Source organism: Perca flavescens, chromosome 4, assembly GCF_004354835.1.
Source record: "Perca flavescens isolate YP-PL-M2 chromosome 4, PFLA_1.0, whole genome shotgun sequence".
NCBI classification, from domain to species: domain Eukaryota; kingdom Metazoa; phylum Chordata; class Actinopteri; order Perciformes; family Percidae; genus Perca; species Perca flavescens.
In genome coordinates this window covers 30970113-30989049 of record NC_041334.1, presented here as the reverse complement: position 1 = coordinate 30989049, position 18937 = coordinate 30970113, and the positions used below count along the sequence as shown (strand labels likewise).

Here is an 18937-nt window from a genome sequence, read left to right as displayed (position 1 = left end):
GAAACATCTAAAGAGGCTCTTGCTGAAGTTAAGCCATCGGAAAACTTAAGAGAAACATTAGGAGAGCCTCTGCAGAACAAATCAACAGAGGGGGGGGTCCAACTACGCAATCACAGCTCATCTACGACCCACGCTGCCACTGATGAGGGAGACTCAGCTGCAAGTGAAAGTGCTCAACATGCTCCAAAGAGGAACGATGTCAAACGCCGCTCCGTTCGCTTTGGTATCGTAGAGAGAGATGATGGTGGGCCTCCATTGATCCTGGGCTCAGCGTCTGATTCCAGCGAAGAAGAAGAAGAAGAGGCTTCTGGGGATGAAGCTGAGGAAGACATCCCTGTTTCAGTGCCTGTCTACAAAAGAGTAGGAGGTATTCAAAAGAAGGATGCTGATGAGGTGCAAGAGCAAGAAAAAGAACGACTGAAACATTTGGAATTTGAGAAAAGACGGAGAGCAAAAGAGAACGAACAGGCAGGACTCAAGTTGGAAGAGGAGCGGAAACGAAAAGAAGAAGAAAGGGAGAAAGAAAAGGCAAGGCAGAGGGAGGAGGAGGAAAGGGAGAGAGAGAGGCTGAAGGAGGAGGAAAAGGAGAGACAGAGGATGGAGGAATGGGAGCGAGAAATGTTGAAAGAAGAGGAGAGGGAAAGGAAAAGGCTGAGAGAAGAAGAGATGGAGAGGGAAAGGCAGATGGAGTTGATGTGGCAGAGACAGAGAGAAGAGGAAAGAGAGAGGGCGACACAGAAAGAGGAGAGACTTAAACAAGATCAGGAGGAGAGGGAAAAAGAGAGAATGAAGGAGGAGGTGAGGAAAGAGGAGAGACTAAGGGAGGAAAGAGAAAGACAAAGGCCGAGAGAGGAGGAGGAGAGATTGATTCACGGCCACGAGGAATACAGATTGGAGGGAAAACTGAGGGAGAAGGAAATTAATAAAAAGAAAGAAAGAGAGGAGGTGTGGGAAAAAGAGTGGGTGAACAAGACGGAGAGGCAGAGAGGAGAAGAAGGAGAGAGGGAAAGAGAGAAAGAGTTGGAGTTGATGTGGCAGAGACAGAAAGAGGAGGACAGGGAGAGGGCTACACAGAAAGAGGAGAGACTCAGACAAGAGGAGAGGGAGAAAGAAAGATTAAGAATAGAGGCGGAGGAAAGAGAAAGGGAGAGGCAAAGGGTGCTAAAAGAGCAGCAAGAAATAAAAGAGATGGAGCGAATGAGGCAAATAGAGATGGAGAGACAGAAAGAGGACAGGGAGAGGTCGAGACAGAAAGAAGAGAGACTCAGAGAAGAAGAGAGGGAGAAAGAAAGATTAAGAATGGAGGCGGAGGAAAGAGAAAGGGAGAGGCAAAGGATGCTGAAAGAGCAGCAAGAAAAAAAAGAGATAGAGAGAATGAGGCAAATAGAGATGGAGAAACAGAACGAGGAGGACAGGGAGAGGGCGAGACAGAAAGAGGAGAGACTCAGACAAGAGGAGAGGGAGAAAGAAAGATTAAGAATGGAGGCGGAGGAAAGAGAAAGGGAGAGGCAAAGGATGCTGAAAGAGCAGCAAAAAAAAGAAGAGTTGGAGAGAATGAGGCAAATAGAGATGGAGAAACAGAAGGAGGAGGACAGGGAGAGGGCGAGACAGAAAGAAGAGAGACTCAGACAAGAGGAGAGGGAGAAAGAAAGATTAAGAATGGAGGCGGAGGAAAGAGAAAGGGAGAGGCAAAGGATGCTGAAAGAGCAGCAAAAAAAAGAAGAGTTGGAGAGAATGAGGCAAATAGAGATGGAGAGACAAAGAGAGGAAGGAAGAAGGGAAGAGGAAAGGAAGAGACAGATAGAGAAAGAAAGAGTGGAGGAGCTGGAGAGAAAAATGCGAGTGGAATTGGACAGGAAGCGAGCACAACAACTGGAAGAAGAGCTGCGATTGGAGGAGGAGAGAAAGAGGGAAGAACGAGAGAGTGCGGGGCCAAATTTAATCAGCTTTGACTCTGAAGATGTGCCTCAAAAGTCCGAATCACTGTATTCCCCCTTAGTGAAAGCCTACGGGACGGGCGAGAGTCAGGTCGAAGTTGTTTACGATGACTTCTCTGTCAAACCGCCTCTGTTGAAAGTGGATTTTGACGACTTTTCAGTCAAACCGAAGAGATGGGGCTCGCAGGCAAAAGTGGAAACTAGTCCGCTCATCCAGAGTCGGCCAGCTGTCCCTGCGGATAGAGAGGAAGTTGAAGTGGTGGCACCCCTGGAGCTCAGTCCTCTGGAAAGTAAAGTGCCAGAGCAGGTGGAAAAACCAGGCAGCCCAAAGCCTACATTAGCCCAGGAAAAACCAGAGGAAGAACAGCTCATCTCCATGGAGGTGGGGGAGAAGGGGGTGGAGGAGGAGGAGGAGGAGGAGGAGGAGACGCAGAGGGAGGAAGAGGAGGAGACAATGGAAGATGAAGTGAACGAAGAAGAAGACGAGCAGGAGGTAAATACAAAATTCAGTCCCATTCTGTTGGAATGCAACGCGATTTGTACCCACTATTGGTAGATTCTGTTGTTGTGAACACCAGCAAAGTTAATATGGAAGGGGGAAATTGTTCAATGACACAGAAAGGGTGAGGTTAGGCACAGAGACAGGAGTCTACATGCAGCTAGGCCTAAATGTGATTATTTCACCACTGAATCATCCTGGCAGTCACACACTCCCCACCTGCACCAACACATTGGCATTCCTGTAGCACGGGGAAAAACATCTTGTTATACTCGCTTCGCCCTGATTCAGTCACTGCTTAAATACGTGTGTGTGTGTGTGTGTGTGTGTGTGTGTGTGTGTGTGTGTGTGTGTGTGTGTATGTTTTTCTAGGTGTGTGTTTGTCTAGGTGTGTGTGTGTGTGTGTGTGTGTGTGTGTGTGTGTGTGTTTGTCTAGGTGTGTGTCTAGGTGTGACATTGAGTAATGAAACAAGCATGGCCTGAAATCTACATCTATGTGCAGTAGTAGTACCTGCCCTTGCTGACAGCAAGACCTTATTTCCTCCAATAAAAAAAATACTCGTAGTGTTGGAAAAAGATAAGTGTTGACTTTGGAGGTGTGGTGATAAAAAGTGATTCTCATTTCGTGCGATCAAATTAAAATACCCCTGAGGATAAGATCTCCGGGGTGAGAAAGACAGTTCCTGGTGCATTTTCTGAATCGTTCAGTCAACTGTAAAATTACATCCGATTGTGTGAAATCTATGTCTGCTGGTGCACATTTGAAGATGTGTGGTTAAGAACTCTAACAGGAAGTGAGGTTACGACTTCCTCTGCATCTCTCCTGCATTAGTCTTTCTGCTGCTTTCATTTTTCTCTTATTTGTGCATAAAGAAAATATTTATTTTCAGAGACAAAGGCAGTTTAAAAGAAAAAAACAAACATTGTATGAGCATAAGAAGGAGGGATGGATTATTTCACATGGGGGTCTTGGATGGATTACTTCCAGCAGCTATGGGTGAGTTTTGCAGTTTGAATGTTACCTAATCAGTGCTAGAGGTTTTGGAGCAGATTGCCAGTGAGTGGGTTCCACCTTACGTGTTTTAGATTTATTTTTTGGTCCTGTAATGCAGTAAGCCAGCCTCTCCCATCACTATATTTATCCACTTGAATAGTATGGTATAGTTAGACTTTCTGGGAAATATGCTTATTTGGTCTTGCTAAGAGTTAGATGAGACAATTGATACCACGCTCATGTCTGTATGATAACTATGAAGCTGGGCCCAACAGCCGTGTAGCTTAGCTTGTTTTATCTTAGCTTAGCTTAGCATAAAGACATATGGGGCCATAGCTAGCCTGGTTCTGGTAACAAAAGGTAACAAAAACTGCCTACCAGCACCTCTAATGCATGCCAGTTAATACATCATATATAATTTAGACAGAGCCAAGCTAGCTGTTTTCCTGTTTTCAGTCTTAATGCTAAGCTAAGATAACTGATAAAGAGAGCTAGCCATAGCTTCATATTTGGTGAGATTGGTATTAAATCTTCTATTCTAACTCAGCGAATTTCCTAAAATATCAAACTAGTGCTTTAAATTACTGGAATAACTAAAAACAGATCTTCCTGTCTGTTTATTTCACCCATTATACATTACTCAATTCATTTTCAATAAAATGTACTATATTAAAATATATAATGATATAGATACTATGATATGGGATCTTTTCTATAGTCCCCACTGCTAATTTTACTTTCTGTGCCGATTTGGGAATATAAAAATATAAAGATCTGCCAAGAAATGGCAATCCTACGCTGTTTTCATGGGAGGAGTTAACAAAGACGTTCTCTACTTCTGACTAGTAAAATCCATTTGACCACCCTTCCCATTCTTAATTCAGGCATTCGTTTGTAGCTCATGTCCAATTGTTAATTCTGTCTATAGTTTAGCCTGAAGCTGGACAACCTCTAAGTGTTGGTGGACTGAAGACTTTTATCTTACAAATTGGAGAAGTATTAGCTTTGTATTAGTGCTGCTATGCCTATCATACTCTACATATCATAAGGCTGCTTTTAACAGAATGTTTATTTTCTGCTTCAGTTGATTCACATTCAAGGACCCATTGACGATATAGTACAGCTGCAGTCAACAAGCCATGTCTGAGCAAACTTCTGGGTGGACCCACAATTCAACATAATGGCTGTACTGCCTGAAAGAAGTAGTCCTTATCAGCTGGACGTCTAATAGTCAGCTAATGTTGCTGGGAAATGTTGATCAAAAGAGCCAAGGAAGCAAACAAGCAATGAACAGTGAAGTCAAGACAGATCGGTTGACCACCTGTTTGAACATGCAGCATTTTTGCAGAATTAATGAAAACACTGAACTCTGGGGCCCTTAACTGTGTGTGTGTGTGTGTGTGTGTGTGTGTGTGTGTGTGTGTCTGTGTGTGCGTGCGTGCGTGCGTGTGCGCGTGTGTGTGTGTGTCCTTTTGATATTGTGTTTCTGTTTGCATGCTTCAGCAAACAAACCAATCCACATAACCAGTGAACTACTGTAAGGAGGCGTTGTATAGCCACTAAGCTGCTTTGTTGAGTCCAGTCCTGTTTTCACCACTGAGTGGCGCTGCTGCTCTATAAACATTTGCACTTCCTTATCCTGCATGACAGAAACCTAAAAGTTTATCTAATGTAGAGTAGCCTACCTTGCACCACTATAATATATATGGCCACCATAACACAAAACAGTAAAGTTTAAAGAGAGAGAGTTTAAGAAACTTGTTTATGCTGCAAGAAAAACTTAAGACACCATTGTGTTGCAGAGAAAAGCTTTTATTTTGACAGGACATAATGGTGGACAATATTTACTGGGCAAACACAAGCTGTGCAGCCAACCGTGCAACCTCATTCAGGTTACTTACTAAACGGCTGATGGAAAGATGGATGGATAGATCCTATAGTGAGAAGAGCCGAGGTACTTTGTGGTCATCATGTCCTCATTTGGATTTGGTCAACAGGGCAGCGTGTCAGAATGACCATACATGGTGCCACTCTTTCTCTTTCTCTGTCTCTGTCTCTACTCAATCTCTCCAACCCCTTTTGAGAGAGCCCGTCACCCCTCTTACACACACACACTTTCTGGCACTAATACACTCAAAAGAGGATGGGCTAAACCACGGACAAGAAAGTTCACATGTCCACTGTCCATTCTCTCAGTCATCTAGTACTCAAACTTTCCCTCAACTTTCCAAAAGTCTTCCAGTTTTCTGCTGTTCCCTCTTCTTACTCCTCTCACAAAGACCCGGTTCATTCAGTTACCTGCATCATTTACCTACGGGGAGAGAACAGTAGAGGGAGGTGCCTGCCGCACCTTGGCCCGGCCTGCCGCACCTTCCTGCCTTCCTTTTGGATTTTCCACATCCGTGCACAGAGCTACGCTTTGTTTTGACATTCTGTAAAATCACCCAGGTATGGAGGAGATAAAGGGGTGATCTACTGTACCTCTCTGTACCCAGCTTTGGATGTTTGGAATGGCAGATATTTCCCACCCTGCTTTTCCCTTTTTTTTTCTGAATGGAAAACGGAGTAGTGATGTGAACTTGGACGTGGTTACACAAGCAAACAGGCTTGACTGTGGCAGAAGAAGTGAAAGAGAGTGCACATGAAAAGAGGTAATCCTTAAAACAGTTTTGTGCAGGACTAAAAGCTTTGTTGCTATTTTTTTTTTTTATTTACGACCAAAGGGAAAGTTTGGATAGATAGCTCTGTCAGTGTGTTTTTAAATGGATCATGATGTGATGATCTTTTTTCGGGACGCTGCTGTTTAGGATGTCACATCCATCATAGTGAAGGCTGCAGTGGAATAGTGTTGTCACAGTGCAAACACATGGCTGGTCAAACTATTTACTTCGTCACCGACAGCAAATAATAGACTGTTACAGGAAGTTTGTCTGAGCTGAACCATGAAAACATGGAGAGAAAGAGAATGGATCCCGCTCAAATGGAATATATCTCGCTTTGCATGACGTCAGAAACCTTTTCACAAAAAACTCTTCACCTTGTGCTTGCTGAAAATGACAACTGAAAGGCAGATTACAGACACAGCTTTCTGACTCACCCATACAAACCCTTCATCTCTAACAAAGCTGAACCTTAGTTTCTCTGGTGACTCAGTTCCCATAGTGACCCTAGTGCCTCTACGACCAGCTGTGTGAGCCTTTCCAGCATGCAGTACTTCGGAGGGAAACTGTCGGCCGCCCAGCTGCAGGTGGCGGGCTGGGTCGGCAGCGTGCGACGTTCCTTGCAAGGGGCTCTGGAGCTGGTGTGGGGCACCGCAGAAGAGAAGCAGCAGGAGGAGGAAGAGGAGGATAAAGAGGAGGACGAAAAAGGTGAAGACGGAACAGGAAGGTTTCAGAGAGCTATGTCACCGCTTCGTAGCTTCGCCAGACGTAGCAGGAGATCCCTGCGCCGCTTCTCCGTCAGAAGTCGGCAGACTCTGCAGAGGAGAGCCACTGCAACCTGCTCTGTAAGAGCTGATGTAGTAACCCTGTAGAAGTCAATGAAGGCTTTGAAATGTTGTGTGTAATAACTAGAATTGTTAATGACAATCAGATTTTAGGCTACATTAAACCTTCAAAGGTTTGTCTAGCTCATTTTAATTGACATTAGGCACAATGATACATAAACATGGGAGCCTTTAGGGCCTGGCTTCATTCAATTTAGGTGCTTTTTTTTTACAGTTTGCACCAAAGCTCCCATAGTGAGACTATGTGTCCCATAGTCTAATATTCCCCCTCACATGTGTTACCGGATAACCATGCAAATGTAAAAAAGGAGTGCAGTAGCCAGTGGCAGCCTGTTTCAGGAAGGCCACAGTTATCTGATAAAGTTGTCTAAATGTAGTGTTTTATCAGTGTACATGCATGCCCTTTCCCTCTGTGGCTGTGGTGTGTGTCAGAGATAAAGCAGAGGACTATAACAAAGTGTGATATAGACAAGGTTTATCCAAGTATGGCTATTTATTTCTGTGCCCTCTGCTTCTGTGTGTGCCTTAAGCTCAAGCTGATTACATTTAGTCATGGCTGGTGCCATTTTAAAGCTTTTTCACCGTTGCAATTGGCATTTTCCCCATTATTTATCCTTACGTCAGAGCCCATTACATTATATTAACCTTTAAATTAGATGATAACTATGTTTTTTTTTTATTTCATCTTACTGAAAACTATCAGACAATGTCTAAATAGGTGTCAAGATGAAACACAAGTATTTTAAGAGACCTAATGATGAAATAACCTTCAATGTAACACTTTGTCGATTAGTTCAACAGGAAATCTGCTGTCAAAACAGCATAATAGCAGGTATCTGATTTCCTTTATACTTATCCCTTGTTGCATATCTTATTGTCATCTGCTTTGAGTGCCAACTGTAACACAGGTGGTAGTTTTTGAGATATAGGCTGAAATCTGTCTTTGGTAGTTTTGTAGTATTTACTGTGGCTGCTGGCTGCATGTGAGTGTGAACATGTGTGTCTTTGATATACTGTTTGTGGGTGTGCATGCGCAAGAGCCACAAGCAACGATCAAAAGGTAAAAATTACCTGCAGGCTATATCCACTTTGATGATCTATCACATTCCTTTATTAGAGGTGATGTTTTGTTGACAGTCTAATTCTGGATTATAGTCTTGGTTAGTTGTGCTCGTGGCATCTCTGTTATCTTCTCCACTACACCAGAAACAAGTTTACACATTCCATTGACCGTGACAAAAATGTTTTGGAGGTAAACTATAATAAAGCCCATTCTGTCTTGACTTGCACATCCTCCGTCCTCCGCATACTGTGCTGGCACATTCACGCATATGCAGGTTTACTGCTGTTTAGAGTTGTAGTTTTTGTATTGTGAAGTTTTTAATGCATCTGTTTCTTATGTTAGCAACTTAGAGGCTGTTGTTGTTGTGTTGATTATTGTTTACAATACTTTTTATAAAAGGAACAAAATGCCTCAATAGAGTTTCCAGAGTGTGTATGTACCTCTGAATCCGGCTGCACGCGTGTAGATTAAAGCTGCACTAATTGATATTTTCATATTAACAATGGCCTAAATTACTTTGTAATGTGAAAGGTGCCCACTCATAGTGACAACCCCACATGGAACAGCAAAAAAAATCTGATAAAGCCTCTGTATTCTACCTGCCCAGCACCAAGTGGCAGACAGATAACATAGTGGAGCACTTAGCAGTTAAAGAGCTAAACATTTCCCTCAAGAGTTGGTGGAGGCCAATAACAGAGCTAAAAGGAGAGTAAATAATGGACTTAAATTTGTCAGGTGGCCAGAAACATGACTCCAAATGAAGTTGCTCTGTAACTGCTAGATGTGAAAATAGGCAGCTGTTTGCTAACATGTTCAATATGTCAATGTTGAGTTTAAAGCGTCTTCCGCTGCTTAGTCAAAATTGATTTTTATTTCATTCCAGGGTACTTGAAGTAAAATTGGTGATTTTGGGATATGGAAGCTTTTTGTGAATAGTACTGATGTACTGAAAAATGTTAGCTAACAACATTAAAAAGTTTGGAAGCTGCAGTGGCTACTTCTGTAGTAAAGGTGGGATAGATTCCAGATATATGCATGGTGGTGGAAATGCACCACTGTAGACTGTGTCTTTGTTAGAACAGACTTTGTTTTTCTCTGTACCTAAACACCAGTCTGTGGTTATAGGAAAATCACTAGAAGCCTATTCATTCATGCTGTGATGTTGCCAGATAACAGGCGTTGTGCAAATGAAGCTGCTGTCGTGTGAGTTCTGAGTAATAAATGGACTTATGAAAGAGATGAGATGTGTGTGAAATCATACAGAGGGCAGGGGTGTTTACTCAAGTGTTGTTTTGTATCCAGGTGACAATACAGCCAACATAAAATTGGGATGTGCCCCTTGACAAAATGTGAAGTGAGCTTAAAGGAATGTTTGCTAAGAAGTGCACAGTAGTTGCTTTTGTTTGGAATGTGTGTCTGTGCGTGTGTGTGCGTGTGCGTGCGTGTGCGTGTGCGTGTGTGTGTGTGTGTTTGTGTGTGCACCCATGCATTCCAGCATGTAGGCGTGACAACATGAGTGTGTTTGGTGTGTCTGTGTGTAGGCATATACATAGGTGTGTATGCCAGTGCTCATGGTGTTTATTGAGGACAGCCTAGCTTCTGTGACCCGGCTCATTAAAAGATGCATGCTTGGCTGGTCCTTAGTCCTCTGTAGTTAGTGATCTTGGCTCAGCACACACTCCATTTTCTCTCTGCCTCATCTCCACAATGTGAAGTTTTCTTATGCAGATTTACACAACAACAAAAAAACATTTACATCATGTGATTTTGTGTGATAAAGCAGTTGATCCAACACATAGAGAGAGGCAGAGTAGTACCGCTAGATATCTGCACTTGCTTAACATGAAATTGGAGTTGACTTTGGCGAAAATATATCCAAATGTCAAATGCTTCCTTTATGTTTTCTCTGGTTCTGTTCTATGGTATGTTTTTTCCAATTTAATTTACTGTCCGTCTTTCTGTCTCTCAGGCACCAGTTAACAGCACAAACGATGAAGACACTGATGTATTGATAGACTATGAGCCAGACCAGCAGAATGAGGCTTGTGAACAGACATCTGAAATTGACAGGTAGGAAAGAGGTTGCACCCCCCCCCACACACACACACACACACACACACACCCATACAAGGGCTGCACAATATCTATTGTTTTTTCTTTATCATCATCACAATATCAACTGGCACAATATACACATCGCAAAAGGCTGCAACATATCGCGATGGACACTCAGAGATTTTTTGTGTTAGTTGGAAGAAAATATCAGTAGATAAGTGCACATTAAAATGTAACTCATTCTTTTTAAGTGGTGCCTTTTATATGCAATTCAATGTTCAATTTGTTCAATAATAGAATGTTAGAAATGATTTCATTTTATTTGTTTTAAATTCAACAAGCAATTTGTTGTATTTTAGAAGAATACTGAAAGCAGCAGAGATGCAGAACAGAATACATTTTAATATCTGTTTATGTATCGTAAGTAATGCAACACCGTTATCGCATATTGCATGTTTTCCTCATATCGTGCAGTAATACATACTGTGAACTGCAGACTGTATCTTTCCTTTGCTTCATGTCCTTCATTTACTCTGATGGGAGACAGACAGGACTGGACAGGTTTGAGTGCCATTCCTTGTGTCTTGTTCTGAAGGTGTGGCTTCACATTGAGGCAGTTTGATTCAAATTGAGCACACTTACAAATAGAAGCACTATAGCTTTCTGACACTGAAGAAGTAAGCAGGCTGAAGGTGCAGTTTGGAGGTCCAAGTTTAGCACTTGTGTCTTAGTATGATCAGTGGAGCATGTAGTGTAACCAACAATAACCCAATGTGACTGTGAAACCAACATTTTTTTGTTTAAATCCATGTGTGATTTGGACTTCAATTTTCAGCATAATGAGATATGCAATTTGCAAGTCCTGTTTTTTAAACATAAATCCTTTGATAGCATAACCAAGTGTAGCTGCACACAAAAATGTGATGTCAAGTATTTTTGAGACTTGAGTTCCCTGTGCCCCCTTGTGGCTAATAAAGTACAACACAGAAACTCAGAAATTGGACTAAAATTAATCCTGAACCTGACCTGAAAGAATCTAAACAGTTCCTCTATCCTTCTAATTTAATTCTGTGCTCACACACGATTTTAAATAACTTTCTTTCTCTTCAGCCCAAAGCCCGTCCCTGACCAGGTTCCTGAAGTCCCCTCTGAAGAAGTTGATACCATTGATTTTTACAGAGAGCCTGAGCTGGCTCCATTTCCGGAGGTTGGTGATTCTTAGTTCCTAATCCTCCCCCCTTTGTGAATGGTGACAGCTGATGTCTGCGTCATCCGCTGCAAACATTAACATGTAGTTTGGTTGTTAATTTGCATGCGTACCTGGGAAAACTCTTGCATCTGCATTGCTGTAGTGTGATGGTGCGTTATTACACACTGGTGAATACAGTGTGTTCGATTAATTGCTTGCTGGATTATGTGTGTGTTTCTGTGCACAGAGCTCCACTCCTCTCCTCGACACCAGCGTGCAGAAATCCAAGGCAGATCTGGGTAGGAGGCGAACTCGAACGCGTCAATCACGCTCGCTCCGTGGAGGTTTGGCTCCAAAAGAAAGCCCAGACTGGAGGACCTGTGACTCCACAGGTTATTACTGCATCCATAATGTCATGTAATCTACATGGAGAGCTTGAACTCAGTGTTTTTTTATATTTTCAAAATAAGCAAACAATGTCTCAATTAAACACATCCGCTCTAGGCAAAAAGCAGTCTGGAAATGTTGATTTACTGCATGTTCTGACTGACCCGTTATATCTGTTTTTAGATGAAAAAGAGGCATCTTCTAAGCAAAGGGAGTCGGACTCTGACGACGAGCAGCCTAGACCGAAGATGGTCTGCTCTCCTCCTCCCACCTCTCAGAGAGTCCCCATGTTCCCTGGATTGAGCCCTGCAGCCTTGATTGTAAGTTCTCTTAGAGTTGGAGGAAAACTTAAGTATATTATGTTTTCCAGTTTTTTTTATCATATAACATGATACAAATGGGAGGCATTTGAATTGAGTACAATGTCTTTAACTTTCTCTTCAAGGCTCAGTTAAAAAAGAGAACAGGTGGAGGTGAAACCAGAGGAAGAGAGGAAATGGAAGAAGACAAGGGAAGAGAAGAGAAGGAAAGTCAAAATGAGGAAGCGGCACCATCTCCCTCACAACAGTCCCGCTCTATTCGCTATGCCGCTCATCTGGCAGGGGCTGCACGAGTGCTGCCACCCTTAGGCGGCACGGACGCAGGGTGGGAAAAGAACATGACAGCATACCTAAAAATATATATATATATATATATATATATATATATATATATATATATATATATAAATGATGAGAAAATTATTTCAAATTTGGTATGCATTTTAGTCATGACACTCCTCTGACCTGTGATTCTGTGTCATTCAGTGCCGTCTCCTCTCCCGCTTGGCTGAAAGAACTGAAGTCTAAGAAGCGCCTGAGTCAGTATGACAGCGAGGCTTAGCCAGACGCAGGTGAGCAATACCTGAAATACCAAAGACACAGATTCTTTGAAATATAATAAAATATTAATTTAAAAGTTAATAAGAAGATTTCTGCTGTTTGCTTGTGATAGACTTGGGGGAGGGGGGCAGTCACCTATTTCATTGTGTGTTTTTTCCTTATATTTTAGAGTCAATACATTTGCATTATTGTAAAACCTTTTCATGAATCAACATAACTCTTTAAGTATTCAGAGTTTGTCTAAAGCACACATGTTTAGCTTATTCTCATACAAAAAGGATCCAATGGTCACTACATATAAATAATTTTCCTATTTAGTAACAGAATTCTGATTCTGGTATTAATGAAAAGCACATTAGAGCTTTCATAACCTGTGAATTGCTGTGATATGTAGAGCATTATATAGGATTTAACAGGATCAGCCATAGAGGAGCGTTAAGCATGAACATTTTGACATTTTTGACACTTGGCTTATACCCGGAATTACTGTAGGAGTGAAGGCATTATTCAAAAGGACTAATAGGCTTGTGAGTCATAATGCAAGACAGCTTGATAGGTTTGCGATAATACAAAGTGAATGTTTTTTAATGCAGCTGTATAATAAACTGTCAGCAAGGACAAAAACAGGAAGTGGGTCATATCTTTGCAAAGCTTTCTCCTATCATGATCTAAATTGCGCAGTGGGTAAAGACATCCTCATTGTGATTTTATGCAGTTTGCTCTGCTTGATGTTCTTTTAAATGCCTTTTGAAATTGCTGCTTGCAGCTATATTTTGTTCAGCTACAGTAAGTAAAAAAAGGACACGTCGATGTAACAGAGTTATGGATTTGAGTGCCACTTGGGCCATCCATGCTAAAAATGAATGCACTCATAGCAGTGCAGAGTGCTTATACTACTGTAAAACCAACAAAATACATGTGATAAATTATATTACATAAAGTCGAAAAGTGAACTTTTCTTTCTCTCGTTCCCTTTAGGAGATACAGTGCCATTGCTGTTCAGCAAGAATCAATCCATCTCAGCTGCTGCTGCTGACTGCAGACACCTTGCCACAATTGCTCCATTTTTCACTTTGAGTGCCTTGTTTTGGACTTTTAATGATATATTCAGGGGGGGTTATTCATGGCTTTTGCTGAACGTAGAGGCCATCAGGAACTTTTCTAGTTTGTAAATGAAATATGGTGCCAAGGCTATGTGCCAAGACTGTGATGTGTTAATGCCAAGTACATGTTTTTCTACTGCTGTACAGAGGCTCAGTTGAGGGGAAATACCCCCAATGTAATTTAGAGCAAAGCCATGGACTGTCTTATTGTTTGAATGTGTTAGTCCATCATATACTGACAGGGACTGATGACACTAGGCCTTCACACATACACTCAAACACATATGTACAGAAAATATTGAATATAAATAATGGATTGCATCTTGTGTGTATTTGTAGTTTAAATTGTACAAAATGCCTTTTACATTATCTTTCCAATCACAGATTCTCTCAAGTAAACCTATAAGCACTTTAAGAAAAATTATAACAAATTACCATCCATACAGTACATGTATGCAATAGAATAGTCAAGTACCTATAACTTAGTAACATGGTCAAGGGAATTTTTCTGTTTGTTACACTATAAATGTCTGTCTTCTCTTTCCAGTTCCACAAAACGTAAAGATGCACTTCCTGGTTTTTATTAAAATGCCCAGCAACACGGTGGCTCAGTGGTTAGCTCTTCTGCCTCACAGCAAGAAGGTTCTGGGTTCGAGTCCAGGTCGTTCCGGGCCTTTCTGTGTGGAGTTTGTATGTTCTCCCCATGTTTGTGTGGGTTTCCTCCAGGTGCTCTGGTTTCTTCCCACCATAAAGACATGCATACTAGGACTACGGGTCATTGTTGCAAATGAGAACTTGTTCTCAATTGACTTACCTGGATAAATAATGAACCATGGATGTATTAAGAGATCGGGTCAGAACATCACCAGTGAGCTGGGAGGAAATTTTGAGCATGCTATAACACAATCAGGAAGGGTGTTTTGTAAAATGTTAAACCCAGAAAAATGCAATAATCTGCTCTGAATGCTTTTATGTGCCTTTTTAATGTTGAAGAGTGACATCATCAATGCTGTAATCATTTATGATATCAAGTACGATAAGAGGAAATTGAGGGAATTTTATTAAAACCTTTTATATGAAATGCAATCAAGCGTGTTTTTGATGGGAAACTTGCATGCCATAGTGCAAAAGGTAGGCGTCAGTGGAGCATGAAGACGCACGTGCCTGCTGGTCAGTTTTTAACTTGTAGATAAAATTACAACATAGTCTCATTTATGCGCAGCTTTTTGGACGCTGGATGAAGAGAAAGGTAAAGAAACGGATAGAAGACAGGAAACTGGAGTGCAAGATAGCTGGGTGGGGCCAATACTGCTGAGTGAGACTGATCCCTGTTCATTCTCTTGGCTGGCAGTCAGTGCGTGTGCCCACTATAGGATCATGGTCAGGATGGCAGCATGGGCAGAGCTGGGCAGCGTTTGCCAGTGTGCCAGGGGCAGAGGGGCAAGCCTATTGAGAAGCACTGTGATGGACACAATGGTTGCGACAGACTTGCTGCATCAACAGGCTTTTTGCTGCTGTGGCCAGAAATAAACCATAAATACCCCCACTGGCCTCCAACGACCGCTCGCCAGGCCTCCACACCCACAAACACCCTCACACTGAGACAGACAGAAAAGAGAGAAAAGAAAGAGGAAAGACGGAGAGCGTGGCTTGTACGTGGTGCAGTGAAGCACAAGCCATCCAGGTAAAAAAAAAAAATCTCCGGCAGACCTTTCTTTTTTCCTCTCTCCCTGTCCCCTCTTCTATCTGCATCCAAATGCTTGCTTAAGTAGCATGTTGTGTGTGCACTATTGTGTTATTCTTACATATACAATGGACACAACTAGGATTTAAGTAAAATAAAGAAGTAAAGTGTGCAAATGTTTTGCTGCTATGTTAGATTTTTGAACAGCAGAATTATAACTAAGCAGTTCTGGTAAAAAGAAAACAGTTTGAAGTTCTACCTGTGACCATGTTTTAAAGTATGTGCTGTAAACACTATTTTCCTCTATAAATTCAATAACCTAAGAGTAATAATCGATCTAATGCATTAAACAATGTAATTGCTGTGCTTTGTAGAGGCAAAATGACAGACCAGCAGGGAAACCCAGACCAGCTGCCTGCAGAGAAGGGCCAAGGAGGGTCTGGAGCCACATATAAGGTACCTGATTGAACAAAAACGTTGACTTCACACATTATGTACACGTGTTGAAATTAAGACAAGTCAGAAATTCCATGCATTGGGACTTTGCTGATGGTGCAGATCACACATTATCCCACTCTCCACCTATCTTGCAGTTGGCAGTTTTTGAGTTCGAGAACTTTCGTGGAAAGAAGGTGGAGTTGTCTGGTGAATGTATAGATGTGTTGGAGAAGACGCAGAGAATTGGCTCGGTCATTGTGGAGTCAGGACCGTACGTAATCTAATTTCCCTTCATCGAGTCCCATCAATTTTACTGCATCTGCATCCTGTTTTCTATTTGTTTCCCTTGCTTAGGGCAAATGTGTGCATTTACATTATATAAATGCATTCTCTCCATATTGTCAGATGGGTGGGGTTTGAACGTCCAGGTTTTGCAGGAGAGCAGTTTGTGCTGGAGAAAGGAGAGTACCCACGCTGGAGCGCCTGGACCAACTGCATGAGTATCTACAGTCTGAGCTCATTCAAGCCTCTGAAAGTGGTCAGTATTATCAGTGTAATATTAGCACATGTAACTTCCTGTTAAGCATGATCAAACCTATTGTTTTTCTCTCCAGGACAGTGCAGATCATAAGCTGCACCTGTTTGAAAATACAGGCTTTGAAGGTAGAAAGATGGAGATTGTTGATGATGACGTTCCCAGTCTGTGGGCTCATGGTTTCCAGGATCGAGTGGCCAGTGCTAAGGCTATCAATGGAACGTAAGATGTAACCTTCCAAATGATAAATATAATTTATAGTAGATGTAATTGTTTTGTTTTTAAAGATATGTTACACACTACTCTTTCTCTTCCCTTTGAAGGTGGGTGGGATACATGTATCCAGGCTACAGAGGGTGCCAGTATGTGCTTGAGCAAGGAGATTTCAAGCACTGGAACGATTGGGGAGCCACTGCACCTCAGATCCAGTCCGTCCGACGTGTGCGGGACATGCAGTGGCACAAGAGAGGGTGCTATATTGCCCCTGCCCCTGCTCCTACACCTCCTAATCCTAATCCCATCCCCGACCCCACTCCCAATCCCAACCCAAACCCAAACCCAAACCCAAACCCCAATCCCGATCCTAACCCTGCTCCCAACCCCAAATCAAAAACTCAACCCCAACCGTAACACCACACTTCCAGCTCCTCCTACACCAAACTGGGGGAGGCTAAAGGCTACACGCCAGTCCCCAATCTCTCCACTACGCCCTCTGTTAGTCTAGAATATCTGACCATGCAATTTTGGAAAACTGTAACTGAATATAATGAACCATGTAAATCTGTTGGAAATAAAGGTTTTGGCCCTGATTTTGGTTATCTGCAAATTATTGTATGTTATTTATTATGCATAAAGGAATACAAAGGACGTGTTTATTCAGAGTTTGTAATGACTGCATGTCTATGAGGCTAAAAAGGAGCAATAGTGACAATTTACACTGGGAAACAGTATAAGGTTACAGTACCAAAATGGTTGATGCCAAGTCGCATGGCCAGGCGTGTTGATCAAAGGGTTCGCAGGATCAGGGGAATGCAGGGTTGCAGGATGAGCACCTTTGACAATGACTATGACATTTTGCTGAATGTTATAAAAGATCCACCTGTAAAGCAGGAGGATGCTAGGCTACAAACTTTTGGCCAATCTACTGAAAGTCTTCAACCTTTATCACAACTGTTCTTTATTTGACATCAGGAAAATTCACCACAGCTGATCCAGAAGCCTTCAGGCAGATTGCAGATAGGCAGGCCTGTATCTCTCTTTCTCTCTATCTTTTGATTTCCACAAGTCTGTTAAATTAAATTGAGTGATAGAAAACGTGGAATATGGATGTGGTGCGATGCATGCTGGTCTGTATGATAACTATGTCAATAAGTTGATTTTGACATTACTAAATAACTGGAGTGTGTCCCAAGCATAGATTTTAAAAAATATGGTGAGTTATACATTCTATGGTCCCCAGCATCCCAAGTCAAATGGGCCTGTTTCATACAATATAAAATTAGTTATTAATGGTATTTCAGATCTGCAGTAACTGCATCTGTCAAATGATAAATCTTCTAAATCGACTCTTCAATTCTAATGTTACATTATTTTCATACATTTCTCCTCCTTCCATTCTGCATGAATCGTTCTTTGTTGTGTTGAACTGGGACAGGGTCTGAAACATCAGTCATTGGTTTAAAACAACAGCTGGACCCGCCCAGAATATTCCAGTGGTCCAATCACACGCCACCTTCATTTAGCAGGCTCGAGAAGTGGGCGGCGAACGCGCAAAATTTGAAAGTCGACCCGGAAACAACGTTTATCGAGAGGAAAACAGTGTGCTTCTTAGCATGTCAATGTTTCTGTGTATGTTAAAAACTAAATTATAATTATCTGCATGGCAGTCTGGTGAGTAATCTCATAGCGTACAGTTTGGTCTCGGTAAATAAAACTGAACGACACTTAACGTTATTATATGCGTGTTGCGCCAACGTTCTTGTTTCTTAGCAAAGTTAGCAAAACGCTAGCCAACGTTAACTTAGCATGCTAAAGGGACGCATTGTTGACATTTTGTTGACAGCTTTTCCCTTGGTCTTTGTGTAACCATATTGTAGCGTCGTAGATGTCACTAATCAGTTAACGTGTTAGAATAAAGTATATAACGTTACTTGCTTTGACCTACTATGTGTCATTTGCCCAGGTTATCTGTTGTTAAGAAGCCATGTTGAAGTTCAAATACGTGAGTCAGGGAAGCCTGAAAACGCTGCCGTGCTCTGCGGATCCCATCACCAGCCGCAGCTCGCGACTCAACCAAGTGTTTCAGGTAAAGCTATGTATATCTTAGATATCCCGATGATATTAACTGTTCATATGCATGGTCTTAAACACTTTGTACAGTTATAACCGCCTGCCGCCTTAACTGTCAATAGCTGACTTCCTTTCCCTGTGTTTATGTATTGTCCCCAGGGCCGAGTCAGCCTGTGTGGGCAGCAGGGAGGATGCACTTTAGGTCGGGAAGAATTTCTGGAGGCTCTGCTGCTACTGTACCAAGAGTGCATCTCCCCAGAGCTTATGAAGATACATAATGTGGCAAACTTTGTTAATAAGTGTAAGCACACATTTTACACGTGTAGTATTTCTTTGTTAGTTGTTGTTGTTTTTGGGCACATACACTATTTTCCAATC

At 42.0% G+C, this 18937-nt stretch overlaps 4 protein-coding genes across 6 annotated transcripts in view; all 4 read left to right on the top strand.

The window, feature by feature from the left end:
* Nucleotides 1-666: 666 nt before the first annotated feature.
* On the top strand, nucleotides 667-3215 carry LOC114553742 (golgin subfamily A member 6-like protein 22). Its single transcript, XM_028575082.1, has 2 exons — nucleotides 667-2319; nucleotides 3204-3215. Exons 1-2 carry the CDS (start codon nucleotides 667-669, stop codon nucleotides 3213-3215), a joined length of 1665 nt encoding a protein of 554 aa, XP_028430883.1.
* Nucleotides 3216-6512: 3297 nt separating this feature from the next.
* Nucleotides 6513-14214, top strand: LOC114554572 (uncharacterized protein KIAA1671). Its single transcript, XM_028576495.1, has 8 exons — nucleotides 6513-6935; nucleotides 9968-10068; nucleotides 11164-11260; nucleotides 11490-11634; nucleotides 11813-11949; nucleotides 12075-12274; nucleotides 12436-12521; nucleotides 13489-14214. The coding sequence occupies exons 1-7, from the start codon at nucleotides 6636-6638 to the stop codon at nucleotides 12509-12511; spliced, it is 1056 nt and encodes a 351-aa protein (XP_028432296.1). The 5' UTR covers nucleotides 6513-6635; the 3' UTR covers nucleotides 12512-12521; nucleotides 13489-14214.
* Nucleotides 14215-14391: 177 nt separating this feature from the next.
* Nucleotides 14392-16988, top strand: LOC114554571 (beta-crystallin B3). The gene is made up of 6 exons (XM_028576494.1): nucleotides 14392-15297; nucleotides 15672-15753; nucleotides 15891-16006; nucleotides 16141-16273; nucleotides 16350-16492; nucleotides 16594-16988. The coding sequence occupies exons 1-6, from the start codon at nucleotides 15008-15010 to the stop codon at nucleotides 16898-16900; spliced, it is 1071 nt and encodes a 356-aa protein (XP_028432295.1). The 5' UTR covers nucleotides 14392-15007; the 3' UTR covers nucleotides 16901-16988.
* Nucleotides 16989-18048: 1060 nt separating this feature from the next.
* Nucleotides 18049-18937, top strand: part of cita (citron rho-interacting serine/threonine kinase a) — a 41066-nt gene continuing 40177 nt past the window's right edge. For all 3 annotated transcript variants that reach the window (XM_028575921.1, XM_028575919.1, XM_028575922.1), the window contains exons 1-3: nucleotides 18049-18160; nucleotides 18453-18575; nucleotides 18719-18860. In XM_028575921.1, the coding sequence (XP_028431722.1) occupies nucleotides 18474-18575; nucleotides 18719-18860 (244 nt within the window). In that variant the 5' untranslated portion in view covers nucleotides 18049-18160; nucleotides 18453-18473. The remainder of the gene's footprint in view (nucleotides 18161-18452; nucleotides 18576-18718; nucleotides 18861-18937) is intronic.